Source organism: Metarhizium robertsii (genome assembly GCF_000187425.2).
Source record: "Metarhizium robertsii ARSEF 23 chromosome Unknown MAA_Scf_8, whole genome shotgun sequence".
Lineage (NCBI taxonomy): Eukaryota > Fungi > Ascomycota > Sordariomycetes > Hypocreales > Clavicipitaceae > Metarhizium > Metarhizium robertsii.
The window spans coordinates 1,766,699-1,784,314 of record NW_011942226.1 but is presented as its reverse complement, the minus strand read 5'-3'; the positions used below and the strand labels follow the sequence as shown (position 1 = coordinate 1,784,314).

Below are 17,616 nucleotides of genomic sequence, written 5' to 3'. Positions count from 1 at the left end.
TGCCATTGGCACGCGACTAGGCCCACAGCCGCTTGTCAGCCGTCGTCCGAAGGAGACATCGCAGATTGATGTCGCAGCCAGACAATTCTCAACCAGGGGGGTGTGTGGCGTTTTTTGAAATGCCTGCCTGAGGTCTGACGCTCCCTAACCCTAATTGACTGCGGCCTGGAGGACCAAGTCATACGAAAGGGTCGGCTTTAAAGCATCTGGATTCTGGGCGGACCCTGGGCTCTCGACAAGGCTTTCCATTGTTGACTGCTTCGCTTGCGCCGGCACTGCTCCTGTCAAGTTGGCATCGTCTCAACCAAGTCAAGGAAGGGTCTGGGACAAATGAAGGGTCCGACGCTAGTTGGTCTCACTCCACTCTGAAACTGCCGCTTGTGGTGTTCGACTGCGAATAGCTCAGCGTTTTGTGACCACGATTCGACCCACCTGGTGTCACTCACCGGACATAATCATTGTCTCCCTCTTTAGCAATACGGAACAATGAAGGAAACTCCCAGGACCAACCTGCAGCGAACTAGCTCTCCACAACTTCCGAGAAAGCTATCACTATGAGCTCCAGTGGCTATGCAACCTGGCAACTCCCCACTCCTGGCCTTCCTTCCGTTGGAATAGAAATACTAGTACCACGCTCAGGCAGACTGTCGGGCCTGGTATAGCTGCCTTGTATACGGATACGGGATACGGCAATCATTCCACAGTCTGTGGAACTAGAACTTTGAAAAGTCCTTCTCCTCTGACCTACTGCCCTTGCCTGCTGACCTCCAATCTGTCTGCAGGACGCCCCACGAACCAGAGATCTCTTGAGCCCCAAGGCCAGGTACCCGAGGACTGCACACACATTACCCTGCCATTCATGCCAATATCGTTACCAGAAAATGTGGGAAATCATTGAATACGTCACACAACACGTATGTACTATATTTGTCTGAGAAAAGAGATGCCCGCGCTGCCTGAGTCGATGACTGATGGAAACGCAACGTCGGCGTGGGACAAGAGGACCTTTGTGTCAGATGAGTTTGCCAACTTTCCCTCCTCCAGTTCGCCTCATCTTCATTGTATACTGCTGGCCAATGCTTATTTCGCACCATATCGCCACACCAAAGTGGGCATGTGTTTAAATGGCTGCCTAACATTCTGCAGACAACGGCACATGAACCACAACCAATCAATTCTATATGTGTTCGCATAATATTCGCAACGTCAGCGCCTGCAGCCGAAATATGCGACCAGCTGCATTGCCCTCTTCATTGAAGCCAACTTTGCTATACAAATCTAGACACAACTCTAGTCCAGGGACGCCCGTATGTTGTCAAGCTCTTCGTATATATTCCGCATTTCATCGCCAAAACCAACAGGAGATGTGCGATTTTGAGCCTGGAGTCTCACGGCAACGTGGTACAACTCTGCTCTGTACCTGTGGAGTTAGTACTTGGTAACTGGCTTGACCGACTCGTCTTCTCGGATCTCAACGGACCGAAAGTCTATCGACTGCGTTGAGCTGTCGTCAATACGAGCTACTCGTTGACGCTCGTGTCCTCTGTTCTGGTTGCAGGGGCGTGTCCTAATACCATAGCAGGGAATCTGGAACTGTCAGTCGTCAGACAACAGCCCCCTATCGGGAATCCTACCCATCTCCTACAAATGCCGTCCACCACCCCCTCTTCCGCATCTCAACCTCTAATGCCGCCAAATGGACACTGTCAACTAAGGCCTTGTCAAGCCTCATGTCCCTTGCTGCTTGGATAGCTGATACCATTACCACGGAGGCACGTCGTGGTCGCTGGTTGAGGCGAGCGCGAAAACATGGCTCATGGAGCAGCGGGACATGCCACTGCATCGCTTTAATTCAACCATAATCCACTACTTCCACAGGAGGAAGTTGATCACCCTATATACTTTATATGCTGCTCATGCTGGCGGTCCCTCGGCCGCGGTGCTCTTGACGACTAGGCAAAGAAGCCGGGTAGGCAGGATGACGCCTTGGCCTAGCTAGCCTTCTTTCTCCTGGCTGCAAACATGTACACAAAGTTATTATCAGCTGATTACCCATAAAGTAATGGCATCTGCTGATGGAAGCACCTGTTCCACTAATCGAAAAGTTGATCGATGCTGCACTTGCGTCACCAAGCTGAACCTGGGCCCAACGAGGACTGGGTGTAAATACCGGGCTTGGGGGTTATATCCTGTCAATCTGCTCGCCGTGTGCATGGTGCTGTGGAGGGGAGTAGTGGCCACGACGATGCCAAGATGTAGCTTGCAAGTTTGACCGTGTAAAGAGGAGATCCAGAAATCATCCGATAGTATATATCATGGCTGTAGCCTCAGCAGGCTGATATAAAAGTGCGTCCCGGGAATGTATCTGTCAAGACGCGAAGTCAGTGACCGCCTTGGACGCTTGCCACAGTGTGAGGCTATCCCCGTGCGACAACTACTCGCAACCTTTTTATCCTGGCCATCAAGTTTAAAGGTTGAAGGCTTGCGCTCACGGGCAGTACCTGCCCTCGAATGATGATGATCCAGCGAGTTGGGTGATGAGTAATTGCGTGGTATACTCGAAGAGCGGCAAAGCAGCTAATTTTACCGACTCTCGAGAAATGAGAAGGAATTGTGTGAAAGTTGATATTCGAAGATGATGCTAGGCTGATAACTTGCAAGCGCAAAGACAGCCGCATGACCTGGAGCCCCGTGCAGGTTCCTAGGTTCGTCGCAATTCACAAATACTATGAAAAGGAAATTGATCTGGTTCAACGAAACAGTAATCCATAAGTATATACCAAGAGAAATAATACAAAAATACCATCCGGCAACAAATACAATTAAAACATTCCACGATTAAGGAAGCACATTCTTTTCTTCATCCGTTGTCTGTTTTCCTATCCCGCGTCCTCCATTAGTCGGCAACCGACCAACTACTGCCTCACCATATGAAGCAAGAGTTCAAACCACGTAGGGTGCTCAAAAACATCTTCAATTCTGAGCCTGTAGCCCTGCCGTTGCATGTGAGCGGCCAATTGGCCGGCATTGTTGCCGTCGCCACCTAGTTCGAAAAACGACTCTGTAGATTCGTTGCCAGGCACGGTCCGCAGGCCGAGGACATCTTTCCACGCCGCGCCAAGAGCATTCCTCAACTTGGCAGGACAGCCACGCAGCGCCGCCATCTGCTCGTCCGTCGGCGGAGCCAAGGCGACGTCAGGGTCGGCCGGCAGGGGCAGCAAGGCCGGCAGGCTGCGAATGTCGCGCGGCGCCAGGAGTTTTGCGTCCATGGCCCTGTAGAACTGGATGATGGTGTCGGCCAGATCCGACGCGAGCCGCTGCGCCAGGCTGTGGGAGATGACATTGTCCGTAAAGGTAAGGTCGATATCGGTGCCGTCTGCGCCCGGCGTCGAGGTGATGTATACCTCGACACTGTCAATGTCGCCCGTCGACAGGTCGGCGCTGTCGAAATCGACCGAGGACTCTTCCGTCTGGCGGTCTTCGTAGTTCTGGTGTGTAATGACGGAGCTGAAAAAAGCCCATTTCGGCCAGCTTGTGCAGTTGTGAATGATGTCTCGGGAGCCCATTGTCTCAAATGGTATGCTTGCCGCTTGCTGGGCATTGACTGCAGCAATTAGGTCCCTGGCAGACCAATCTTGTTGGAAAACGACGCGGGCTGGGACAATGTTTACACAGGGGCCGAAGATGTCTTGCGTGCCTGGCTGGTTGCGACCGTGTACGAGGTTGCCGAATACAACGTCTTCGGTGGCTGAATATCTTGCGAGGACATACGACCACGCAGCCTTTAGGACGGTAGCAAAGGTAAAGTCCTCGGATTGCAGGCTGGATGCTGGGAGAGTCTTGACAATGTTCGGACCGAGTCCATACCCGAGACGGTGAGTCGTCTGATGTTTGATGGCTGTTCGAGTGCTTCCCTGGAGCATGGTCCGCCAGTACTCAGTCGCCTTTTCCTTATTGACGAGCGATAGAGTGTACATGTAGTGCGAAAAACTTGTTTTTGCGTCGCCTGGAGGAGCCGACTTGTATGCGGCTTCAAAGGCAGCCCACATCTTGGCGAGCGCCGTGCCGTCATACTGTGCATGGGATAGGCGTATTACAATACGATACTTTTGCTCTCGTGTCTGACGAATGACGCGAATCTTCGTGAGCGGTTTTCCGAACTGCAGATCGCAGAGCAAATCTTGCTTCTTCAACTCCAAAGTGTATCCATCCAAGCTACTCGTCGCGGTTTCAAACACACCAACATCTAAATCCAGATTCATTAGCACGGCTTGCAGGAATGAATCCTTGTATGCAATGAAGACGGTTCTCATCATGTCAAGACGTCTAATGAGACTAGCGCAAGCGTGCTGCATTCGGCCAAGGTCGAAATCGCCGTCATGATCTAGCGTGTGGTAGTACACAGCGCTACGGGCCGTTGTGTAAGTTGTAAGTAGATATCGGGCCTGCTGGTCGGTAACGGGCAGGATGTCCTGCACGCTATCTGTCGAGATGCCGTGTTCGACCAAGATCTGCTCGATTTCTGGTCGGCTCTCTGGCGGCAATAGCGAAAATCGGCGATACTCGAGTGCATGCGCAACCGACTTCCCGTCTAAACATTCCAGGCGGGAAGCCATCTGCGACAGTTTAGGGCCCATGAGAATGTCGGCAACAGCAAGGTGGAAACCTTGGCTCCGGGCTCGCTGGGCGAGTTTCATGGCCTGAATCGAGTCACCGCCAAGATGAAGGAAGCTATCATCCGCACTGATTTCTTCGGCATTGAGGTCAAGGACGTGAGCCCAAAGCTTCTGCAGGCACAGCTCCATAGGGGTAGACGGCGGCCGGCGTTCTGGCTGTGGCTCGGTCGAAGACATGAGCTCCAACAGAGTCAGTTTCGCCCCCATAGCGCGGAGCTGCTTGCGGTCCAGCTTCCCGGTGGCGGAAAGCGGCAGCTTGTCTACCATGATGTAGGCCGAAGGGATCATGTATCCAGGAACCTTGGACGCAAGGCGATCGTTGAGGCCCGCTGTCAGTGTGCGCATCTCCGACTCGAAATCTCCAAGTTGTCCGGATGACTGTATAAAAGCAGCTAGCATCGCATTTTCGCCATCTCGAGGCGTTATTACCTCCGCCGCAAGTTGGATTTTCGAAGTGGCGTTTAGGCTCGATGCAAGATTGTGTTCCACATCGCCAAGTTCCAAACGCTGGCCGTTGATCTTGACCTGGTCGTCCTTTCGACCGACGAATGTCAAACTACCATCGACATTGTACTGGACGAGATCACCAGTTTTGTATACGCGTCCTCTGCGACCTTGGTGGCCCGGTCCGCCACGGAGTAGCCAAGCTGGGCTTTCGACAAAGGCGTCTGCAGTTTTTGCGGCATCGCCAAGATAGCCCGATCCCACGAGCGGCCCTTCCAATACCAATTCTCCAACTGTCCCAACCGGTGAGAGTTTGTCGTGATTTGAAAGATCTACGACCCAAGTACACAAACCGACGCCGCGACCAATGCTAGCTGCTGAAGATGAGCAAGTCCCGTCGAGTTCGGCCAATGTGGCCTTTACTGTGCATTCTGCCGGACCGTACATATTAAGCACACGCGCATGCTTTGACCACTGGGAGGCTTGGTGGTTGGTAAGTGCCTCGCCAGCAAAAACAACGGTTTTGAGGCATCTCAAGTCTGATGGCCGTAGTGTACTGGCAACAGACGGCGTAATATCTATGAAGTTTGCATTGTAAGCCAGAATCGAGCCGGTAATATTGTCGAGAGCCTCTTGCTGTGAAGGTATACAAAGGCAGCCCCCAGCAGCCATGGTATGGATAAAATTTGACCAGCTAATGTCAAAAGCGTACTTGGCAAGGTCAAATACGCGGGAAGACTTGCTAAAGCCTGTAATAGCTTGTTGCTGGCGGATAGCACTACTCAAGTTAGAATGAGTGACGATGGCTCCCTTTGGAACACCAGTGCTACCTGATGTAAACACAAGGTAAAGTTTGTTCCAGGGCTCAACTTGAGGGAGCGTCTGCAGGGCAGGTTCGTCAAATTCCTCTTGGGATCCTTCGCCCAAGACCAATATCGGTTGATCGGTCAAGCCCTCCGCGAGCCTTTGGCTCGAAGAAGACGCCAGAACCAAGGACGGGCTGACTTGTTGCAATATACTGCGTAGTCGCTCCGAAGGCAATGTGGTATCTAAAGCGACCGATGCGCCTCCAGCCTTCATAACAGCTAGCATCGCTACAGGCATCCAGCGAGACTTCTCAAAGCAAAGAGGCACGATGACATCGGGACCGATGCCTAGACTAACCAGGCGGCGGGCGATGCGTGTGGCGATAGAGTCAAGTTGATGATATGTCCAGTTACCGTCCCACGCGCAGACTGCCGGAGAATCAGGATACTTAGAGACATTCTCGGCAATTAAGTCATGCACGGCGTAATTAGTAGTCTCGGGGACGACGGAATTCCAGTCCCAAATCTCCTTTAGCTCCTGGGGGCTGACCGTGTCAATATCGGAAATCTTGAGCTGAGCCATATCAGGGTCGCAAAGTTGGCGCAGAATCAGGTCAAATCGGGCCGCGAGCTTCTCTACCTCAGACTTCTTGATCACTTGAGAGTCGAATCTGAAGCGAAGCAGCGCGCCACTGTTCTCAAGGTCGCATTCAATCGTGATAGCATGGGTGTCAAATCCTGCAAAGGACTCATCGACAATTTCGTCTCCGTCCACGTCCTCTTCGTCTTCTGCGCCATCGAAGAGAAAGCTTGTGGATTTGCCGGGTTCCTCAATCGGGTGAATAAGCAGTAGTGTTTGAAAGTCGCAAGCTTGCTTGGCAGATGCGTTGACCCTTCGAATTCTCTGCAGACCTGTTTGTTCGAATGCCGTCATGTCAATGACTTGGGCTTGCACTTGCTGCAAAAGCTGCTTGACGGTGCATTCTCTGTCAACGGCCACCCGAATTGGCACGGTAGCAATTGTCGGGCCCGTCATGTTTTCAATTCCAGGTACTGGAGCCTGTCGACCAGTGACTGTCGCACCGAAGAGTGAATCGGAAGAGTCGGAGTGCGACGCAATAAGGATTGATAGTGCGGCGCGAACAGCAGTCGATGCGGTTGTATCTGTCTTTGGCCACGCCAGATCTTTGATTCGGTGCGAAATACCAGCGTCTGAGCGTGGCTGGTATACTGGCGAAGGCAGTGATGGGAATGCTTGAGCCTGGATTTGGTCAAACTGCGACGTCCAAAACCCTTCAACATCGCCGTCATCGACACCACCAATAAACTTGACAAAGTCCTGGAACGGCGGCGGCGGTTGTAGAACTGTTCCATTATATGCCATCTCTAGTCTCTCAAAGACCAGTGGCATTGACCACCCGTCATACAAGGCATGGTGTACAGTCCAAATAAAGCAACGGCGGTCATGAGAGTCTTTGGTGATAGCATACCGCATGAGAGGTGTACCCAGGCCCATACCCAGCTTCCTATCTGCTTCTTGGTAGAGAATAGTGCTGGTAGGTTCTGGCCACATTTTCGGTTCTTCTGCGATAATAACTTGAACTAGACCTTGAGTGTGAAGATCGACAATTCGTGTTCGAAGAATTGGCGTTGTTGCAATGACGTGCTCCCAGGCACGCTGAAAACGAGAGATACTGATATCCGGCTTGAGCTCGAAGATATTTTGAGCCACATAGTCACCGGAGCGTCTCAAGGTAAGAGCCAAAAGGCCTTCCTGTAAGGGTGTGCAGGGGAATGCGTCTTCAACAAGCGATGCGCTGACGTCGCAGAGCTGGGCAATCTGGGCTTGCCACTCTAGCGCGTCTCGCTTGCTTGAAAGCAAAGAAAATGGCAGCAAGGCTTCATGTTCATTGCCGAATGAGTTGCGAATAGTTTTAGCGAGGTCACTCAGGCACGGGTGGCGGAAGATGTCGGTGACGGTCATGGAAAGGCCAGTATCTCGCGCCAAACCAGCAAGTTTCATGGCGCCAATCGAATCTCCTCCAATTCGCAAGAAGCTGTCTTCGGAGCTAATTATCTCCCGTGGAATCCCAAGCACAGTGGACCAAAGTCCTTGAAGCTGAATCTCCTTTGGCGTCGTTGGCGCTCGTCTTGTCGCCTGGGTTGGGCCATGGGCCATGAGCTCGACTCTTGTCAGTTTCTCAGCCATGGCGCGGAGTTTTCGTCTATCCGTCTTTCCCGAAGCCGTCATTGGGATGCTCTCGAGCAGCATGTATGCAGAGGGTATCATGTATGCAGGCACCTGCGCGGCGAGTCTGTCAGCCAGACCAGCGATAATCTTGTCCAAGTCTGCAGATGTTTCCTCTACGCCCAAGAAAGCAACTAGAGCACATCTTTCGCTGTCTTGAGGCTTGACCACGTCCACAACCACTCGAACGTCGCCTCCATAAGTAATATTTGAGCTGATATAGTATTCGACATCACCCAGCTCTAGACGTTGACCGTTAATTTTGATTTGGCTATCTTTACGGCCAATGAATGTTAGGCTGCCGTTAGGCTGGTAACGCACAAGATCGCCAGTCCTGTACAGGCGTCCCTTCCGTCCGGGATGGGTTGCTGAGCCACGAAGCAGCCAAGACGGGTTTTCAATGAAAGATGCAGCTGTACGCTCGGCATCATCGAGATAGCCAGGACCAACTAGCGGGCCTTCGAGGAACAGCTCACCAGTGCTTCCCACAGGGGCAAGAGAATCACCCGTGGTGCTCACGACCCACGTATTGACACCAAAACCACGACCAATGCTAGCCACTTGAACATTGTCTGGGTCAATAGTTGCCACGGTCGTTGTTGGTGTGCACTCGCAGGGTCCGTATGAGTTCTTGACATTTGCCATACTGGCCCAATGCTTGGCCAGTTCGGGCGAAAGCACTTCGCCACCAAGAATCAGCGTATCTAATCGCTTTATCGCGCTTGCCGGCAGAAGCTGAGCAGCTGAGGGAGTCATTTCCGCGTGGGAGACCTGGAATCTCTCTAACGAGCCGGCTAGATCGTTCTGACGCTCTGAGTTTGATGGGATACAAAGGCATGCACCGCATTCGAGAGCACTAAGCACGTTTTGCCAAGACACGTCAAATGTATACGATGCAAAGTCATAGACTCGAGCACCAGCCTTGAAGTTATGTGCGCCGCGTTGATGGCGGAGGGAACTGGCAAAGTTTGAGTGATTAATAGTAACGCCCTTTGGAGTTCCAGTACTGCCAGAGGTGAACACAACATATAGCGTGTTGGAAGGCGTCACATCGGAAAGGATCATAGCTGGATTGGGACGCGTTTCCAGACGAGCCACATTCGCCTCGTCAACTGTGAAGACGAGGCCTGTAGTGAGGCGACTCACGAGATCCTGGCTGGTTGATGAAGTAAGGATAATCGTTGGCTTGACCTGCTGCATGATGATGCGCAGACGCTCCTCAGGGAGGGAGGTGTCCAACGCCACGCTTGAGCCACCGGCTTTCATAACTGCAAGCATTGCTATAGGTGTCCAGCGAGTCTTTTCAAAGCAGAGCGGAACCATGTGCTCAGGACCGACGCCGAGTTTTACTAATTCGTAAGCGAGGTTTGTGGAAAGGGTATCCAACTGCTGGTAAGTCCAATCGCCATCCCAGGCACAGATGGCCGGGGCGTTGGGGAATTTACGCGCTGTGTCGGATATTAAATCGTGTACCAAGGCTTCCACCTTCTCGGGAAGAACAGAGTTCCACTTCCATATCTGCTCAAGATCTTCTTCGCTAACCATGTCAATAGAAGCGAGGGTGGCTGACGCTGTCTTTTCATTAACAATTGACATGGTGATGACCCTCAAGAGCGAAATGACACGCTCGGCCTGTTCGTTTGTCAGGCAAGACAAGCGGTAGTCGAGTGAAAATGCCACTTGGGACTTGCCATAGCTGATGTCGAAGGAAATGTCGTACTGCGTATCGTGATGAGCACTAAGTTTTGGACCTTCAATTTGGCAAGACTACAAACTTACCTCAGTAGGATCCTCGTGATCCATGTCAACAAAAACCAAATCTGCGACAGCGACGTCGTCTGCGGCGTCTGCATCGTCCTTTTGAAAAGAAACAATAGTATTAAATAATGGGTATCCGGGAGAGAGCCGAAGGTCATGCTGTATATCAGCAAGAGAGCAGTGCTGAAAGTCAAGATCTTCTAGGACTTGATCGTGAAGACGCTTAACAAACTGCCGCGGAGTCCAATGGCGCGACACATCAGTGCGGCAAATCATCATATTAGCGTAAGCGTTGACAGACTCTGCGATACCATCAATAGGTAGATCACGGCCAGAGGCAATGTATCCAAAGCACACAGAACTATTGCTAGTGTAAGTTGATAGCAATATCGCCCAGGCACTTTGGAATATGCTCGCAGGGGTAACAGATTCGGATTCACAGAAGCGCTGTATGCGTGTAAAGTCGTTGCCGTCGAGATCAGTACTAACCATAGCGATGGAGTTTCCAGGAGAAGGCGCGTCAGAGAGAATAGGAAAGTGACATGGCTCCAGGCCGGCTAGCTTTTTGCTCCAATATGCCATCTTGTTGGCCAGAGAACTGGACTTGAGAGCCCGGACAAAGTTGCGGTTCGTCTCCGCTAAAGTTTCTGTGCCCAAGATTCCGCTATATGCCATTGACCAGTCATTTAACATTATGGTGGTAGATGCACCATCAACGATTGTGTGGCTCATTTCAATCTGGCAGATGATTGTGTTGGCATCCCTAGCCGTGCAGAGAACTAGACGGTGAGCTGGTTTGAGCCGCTGGTAGTCAACCGAAGGTAATTTCCGAATCATATTCACAGCCGCTGTCCTGTTTTCGGCCTCACATATTATTATCTCTCCTTGGTATGTCTCGAGTACGGCCTGAACAAAGGCTGTCTTCTTGTCGACACCTTCGATAAAAACACTGCGGAGGGCTGGGTGGCGCGCGACAACGGCTTGCCACGCCTTGGCCAGTACGTCAATGTTAAGCAGCTGCAGGCTATTGTGGTGTTTCAACTCATACGTGAGCAACGTCTTGTAAGCTTCCGGGTCCTTTATCTGACTAAGTAGCATGCCATCAACCATCGGCGAGCAAGGATAGATGTCGGTGACGGTAGTGCCTGTTTCAGACTGTAGGGCAGGAAGAATACGATTCTGCAGCTCATCGAGGCCCTTGTAGTCTAGATTCAAGAATTCGTAGTCCGAAATAGTGAGCGAGGGCTGGCAGGCCAATAGGGAGTTGCAAAGAGCCTGCATGGAGGGAGCAACCTGCGCGATCCAGTCTCGGATGAGATCCTGGTGGCTGATGTATCGGTTCCAAGAGAAAGTAAATTTGGTTAAGCCACCTTCAATGGACGCATTGATGCTGAAGAGTGCAGAGGCAGGAAGATCATTGCCGACGTCGAAAATATCGAATGCGACATTCTCAAACAAGGACTCGTCGGATTCCAACTGCTGAAACTGACCATGGTAGTTAAAAAGCACTTCCATGACACAATCATGAGACTCAAAGGCCTTGATACCCTCATCATTGAGATAGCGCGAGGTGAAGTAGGCCCAGCCATTTGAGGGTAATTGCCTTCTAATATCCTTGACGACTCTCGCACTGTTGTTCCTCGTGTGATCACGCGATACGTGCATCGGAGTCATTGTGGTGAACCAACCAACAGTTCGGGATAGATCGATTTCAGCCCCCCATGGCTCTCGGCCGTGACCTTCATTAAAGATTGTGAGGCCATTACGCATTTTAAAGGTCTTAAAGAATGCATCCCAAACCGACGCCAGAATGATATCAACTGGCTCGGTATTGAATGCCTTATTAGCTTCTTTAAGCAAAATCGCAGTTGTCGCACAGTCGACCTCGAAGGATTCCTCGATATGGTCATCGAAGGTATTGGGGGTGGTTGGAGTGTAGTTCCAGAACTCGAGCTCATTGTGAACCTCGCTGGACAAGACCCTCTCAGGCGCAAAGTTTGGCGACTGAGCTTCTTGTTTCTGAAGACTATGCCAGACTTGGAAGGGTAGCTCTTCGAGGACCGTACCACCGTTGAGAAGGGACTCTAAATCCTCTAATATGATACGCCAGGACACCAAGTCGACAACTAAATGATGAGCAATGAGTGCGAGGTATTGCTCGCTGGATGGGAGAGTGAACAAGTCAGCGGCAAAGACCAACCCACGCTCAATATCCAGCTCTTGGTGGCGCTGAGATATTATTGACTGGGCTGCGGGAAGGGTGTCGGCCTGCAAAGATGCAAAATGATAAAGTGCATCGCTTGGCTTTGGGATCAATTGCGTCCAGGAACCCTTCGTTTCATCCAGGTGAAATCGTGCTCTTAACATAGAGTGCTCCTGAACAATCTTGCGAAGAGCAAGGGAGACTCCATCTGGGGACACCGGGCGCTTAATTTGAACATAAAAGGCCTGGTTACAGTAATAGCTTGTGGTGTTTACCTTGTCTGGCGGGGACTGGGCAAAGAACCACTGCTGTATTGGTGAGAGGCTGAAAGGCTTGTCAAAGTCTTCCTCTCGGGATAGAGACGGACCCTTGGCAACAGTTGCAGACTCGGCGACATCGACGAGTTTTTTACTCCTGAGTAGTGACGCAACAGACACTAGAATACCAGAGGCGCGGCAATACGGGCTAATACGCATTGCAGATATAGAGTCACCTCCGTTGGCGATAAAGGATCGCTGCATATTGATATGGTTGGCAGGAATGTTTAGAACGTGACTGCATGCGTCTTGAATCACCCTCTCTGTCGCGGTGACTGGACTGCTGGCTGACGATATGGCGTTCGAAATTCTGGCAGACATCTCCGCATCAAGGTTAGAAAGCCAGTTGTCAACCAACTTGCGGTCCAGCTTGCCGGAATGGTCGACAGGAATGTTCTTCAGTGCTACCCAGACTTCTGGAACCATGTACACAGGAATTGAGTTGTCTAGCAAAGCCTGTAGAGACGAAATATTGTCTTGTACCTCTTCGGCCTTGTCTCTTGCCATGAGATGCAGTTCAGCATTATCGGCATTGCTATCGCTCTCATAGCTCCCATCGAGACTAAAGACACCGACAAGTTTATCGGCAAAGGGTCCAGACTTCGGGACCAGGCAAGCAGCTTGACGTATCGAGGGCAGGCGCACCATGTGATTCTCAATGTCTTCTAGCTCCACGTGTTGACCGTGGATCTTAACCTGGGCCTCCTTGCGGGCAATAAAGGTCAAGGAGCCATCCTTATTATAACGGACTAGATCACCGGTCCTGAATAGTTGGCCTGTGCGGCCTGGGTATTTTGGATCGCCACTACCACGTTTAAGCCATTGTGGGTTGTGAATGAGGGCTGCTGCTGTTGTTTCGGTATCGCCTAGGTAGCCAGCGCCAACCAATGGTCCTTCCAGCACAAGCTCCCCGATGCTGCCAATGGGCACAAGGGTTGTACCATCTCGTGTATCAGTAATCCATGTGTTCATACCGACGCCTCTGCCAATTCTGGGCTCATCAGCATCCTCCGGGCGAACACTGCCCACGGTAGCTATTGGGGTGCATTCGCAACAGCCGTACGTAAACCTTAGGTCTACTAGCGGAGCCCAGCGCTTGGCTATATCTGGTGAAAGACGTTCGCCGCATAATACTAACGTCTCCAGTGACTGGACAGTGCTATCCAAAAGCATGGCAGCGGCTGACGGGGTAATGTTCATGATGGTGGGTTGCCAGCGGGATATCGAATCCGCGAGGGCGCCTTTATGTTCAGACTCTGAAGGAACACAAAGGCAACCGCCGATGGTAAATACGTGCGTGAAAATTTCCCAGGTTATATGAAAGCTATATGGCATGAAATCGTAGACCCTCGAGTTAGGCTTGTATCCCAGAGCATCTTGCTGGTACTTCACAGCGCTGCTAAGGTTGGCATGTGTCAAAATTGCGACCTTTGACGGGCCAGAACTTCCAGAGGAAAGCACTAGACACGCCATATTTGATGGCTGGACAACGGGGAGAGGAACAGCAGCTGCTTTGGCCAATATTTCGAGAAGATCGTTATTAACAACGAGAATAGGCCGATCTGTAAGCTTGGCTGCGAACAGTGCAGTTGAACTCGACGAAAGTAGCAGCACTGGCTTTGATTGCTGCATGATGGTGCGAAGAATGTTTTCCGACTGAGACGAATCCATCATAATTGAAGCTCCGCCGAGTTTCATGACCGCCAACATAGCCACCGACGTCCAGCGCGACTTTTCAACATATATAGCGACGACAGCATTAGGTCCGACACCAAGGGCTGCGAGATGATAAGCTAGTTGCGTGGCATTGTGCTCCAGCTGGCCATATGTCCAGTTACCATCCCATGCATTAACAGCATACGCTTCAGGTTGTCTTTGTGCCGTTGTTCTGATCAGATTATGAAGACATGAATCCGCAGCCTCAGGCACGATTGAGTTCCATTGCCAGATATCTTTCAGGTCATCCTCGCTGACCAGGTTGATGCTGCGTAGTGTACTCTCATCGCTCTGGGGAATGTCGTCACCAATCAGGTTGGTGACGGCAGTCTTAAACAGCGACACGATGCGGTGGGCCTGCTCATTGCTGAATCGCGATGGCAGGCAATTGATGAATAGCTTCGCAAGCTTAGCACCGACGGTTATGCTGATTGCAACATCGTATTCTGTAGGGTCATCTCCATCTTCATCGATAAAGTCTAGTTCTTGGCTAATGGGTCCTTCTTGAACTTCATCAACATCTTTCTGGAAAGACATGATTGTATTGAACAGCTGCTGTCCAGAAATAATGCCCAAATCATGTTGGATATCAGCCAGAGAGCAGTGTTGGTATCCCATATCTTCTAGAACCTGGTGGTGGAGATATTGAACGAAACGTTGTTTGCTCCAGTCAGGTGAGATGTCTGCGCGGCAAACCATCATGTTGGCGTATGCGCCTATAGCTTCCCCGATATCCGGGACAGGTAGGTCTCTGCCTGAAGCAATATAACCAAAGCAAACACTATGTGTCCCAGTATATGACGTCAATGTGAGTGCCCAGGCTGCGTGGAATAAACTGGCCGGGGTGATTGAGTGAGACTCGCAGAACTTTTGCATAGCAGCAAATTCTTCGCCGCTTATCTCTACCACTGACCAGGATACCACTTCTGAGGGTTCGGAAATCTTATCCAGATGGGGAAATAGACAGGACTGAAGGCCGGCCAGCTTCTTCTTCCAATAAGACCTCTTGCTTTCCGAAATACTAGAAGTTAAGGCTCGTGCGAATCCTCGACTCGTTTCGATTAGGTCATCTTTGCCCAAGACGCCCTTGTAGGCCTTTGCCCAATCTTCGATGAGGATCCCGGTGGATGCGCCATCAGTAATAGTGTGGCTCATCTCGATTTGACAAAGCAGACTATTCGTGTCGTGGACTTGGCAGAGAGAAACGCGATGAGGGGGCTTGAGCTTGTGGTACTTGACCTTGGGAAGGTTTTGCATCAGCGCTCGCGCTGAATCGAGGTCATCACTCTCCAGCAGGACAACATCACCGCGAATCTCTTTAAGGACAACTTGATTAAAAGCCATATCAGGATCCAGGCTCTCAATAAAGATACTTCGCAGAGATGGATGACGGGCAATCACGTCTTTCCAGGCCGTAGAAAGCTGCCGTATATTAATGACATGAGAGCCACGCGGTTTGATCTCATACAGCTGAGATGTTTCGTAGAACCCGACGTCTTTCAATTGGCTCAGTAAAATACCTTCCACCATTGGAGAGCAAGGATAAATATCCTCTACTTCCGTGCCGTTGAGGCTTTCGATTTCTGGAATGATCCGGTTCTGGAGGCCATCCAAGGCGGTGTAGTCCAGGCTCAGAAACTCATAATCAACGAGCGTCCGTTCATTAGACCTACCTATAAGGCTCTCACAGATGGCCCCCAAAGAAGGCCCTATCTGGTCAATCCATTCGTGGATGAGGCCCTGGTTTGAGATGTGACGATTCCAAGCAAATGAAACATGAGTCTGTCCGCCCTCAATAGACATGTTGATGTTAAATAGGGAGGAAGCGGGTAGATTTGGCCCCACGTCAGAGACGTCGTCAAGGGCTATGCTGTCGAACAAGGAGTGATCCCGTTCGAGCTGTTGGAACTGACCATGGTAGTTGAAAACCATCTCCATGACAGAATCGTGGGGACCGAAAACCTCAACACCCTTGATGTTGAGGTGCCTAGAAACAAAATAGGCCCATCCGTTGGCGGGCAGTTTCCGTCTTGCATCCTTGATGAGTCTTACAATGTTGACGGGATTGTTACCGATGCTTCGTAACACATGTATTGGGCTCATCGTGGTAAACCAACCAACTGTTCGAGATAGGTCAATTTCAGCATTCCAGGGCTCACGGCCGTGGCCTTCATTGAACAGTGTGAGGCCATCTCGTGACGGGAAGGTGCGAAAGAATGCATCCCACACTGCTGATAAGAGCAAGTCGACGGGATCGGTATTAAAAGCGTTATTCGCTTCCTTTAACGTGAGTGAAGTGATGTGCCGATCAATTATAAATGTCTTGTCAGTATGGTCTTGTGTTGCATTCGGAGTGTCTGATGTAAAATTCCAGAAGGCCAAATCGTTGCTGATGCCCCTGGTGGATAAAACGTTGTCTGGGTCATATCTAGAGCTCTTGGCCTCTTGGTATTGAAGGTCGTTCCAGATTTGGAATGGGAGGCTTTCTAACAAGGTTCCGCCAGTGAGAAGAGTCTCGAGGTCTTCCAAGATTATTCTCCAAGAGACAAGGTCAACAACCAAGTGATGTGCAATGAGAACCAGGTATTGATCTCCAGCATCAAGTTCGCAAAGATCAGCAGAAAACACGAGACCACGTTCAAAGTTCAAACTCTGTTGACGCTGAGCTGCAAGAGATTGCATCTCGCTCATGGATTTTAGCTTGATAGCCTCAAAGTGGTAGACGGCCTCGGTGGCTTGTGGGATGCTCTGGGTCCAGACATCGTCTCGCTTCTGGAAGCGGGCACGAAGCATCGAGTGTAACTCCACAACTTTGGAAATAGCGACTCCAACTTCCTTTACGTTGACTGCTTGGTTGATCCGGACGTAGAATGATTGGTTGCAATAATGGCCTGCTTTGTCAACAAGATAATCGGGCGACTGATTGAAGAACCATTGCTGGATTGGCGATAAATGGAACGGTTTGTCAAAGTCTTCGGTCCGAGGGAGTATTAGACTTGTCACTGCTGAGGAGAGCTTAGCAACCTCAGCCAAAGACCTAGCCTTTAACAAGGTAGCGACCGAGAAGACGACATTGTTAGAACGGCAGTGTGGGCTCAGCCGCATCGCCGAAATAGAGTCACCGCCATTAGTTACAAAGGAGCGCTGAAGATTAATCTCAGAGGCTGGTACGTTTAAAATTAGGCTACACGCATCTCGAAGAACGCGTTCCGCCTCGGTTTCTGGTTCGCGGCAAACCAAACTGTTATCAATGCTAGAAAGCTTGGCATACGTCTCCTGATCCATCTCAGTGAGCCAATTTTCAACCTGCTTACGATTGAGCTTGCCGGAAGGGTTGAGTGGAATTTCCTTGAGCGCGATCCACCGGGTAGGAATCATGTAGGAAGGAAGCGAGGTTTCGAGGATGCTTTGCATGGTTGCAATGTAGTCCTGGATGGCGATGGTAGAA

The 17,616-nt window shown here is 50.9% G+C and overlaps 1 protein-coding gene across 1 annotated transcript in view; it reads right to left on the bottom strand.

The window, feature by feature from the left end:
* Nucleotides 1–2,915: 2,915 nt before the first annotated feature.
* The window catches only part of MAA_09772 (nonribosomal peptide synthase), a gene marked incomplete at both ends in the record, with an annotated part of 30,981 nt that continues 16,280 nt past the window's right edge, over nt 2,916–17,616 (bottom strand). The window contains 2 exons of the mRNA XM_007827770.2: nt 2,916–9,893; nt 9,954–17,597. Coding sequence (XP_007825961.2) covers nt 2,916–9,893; nt 9,954–17,597 — 14,622 coding nt within the window. The remainder of the gene's footprint in view (nt 9,894–9,953; nt 17,598–17,616) is intronic.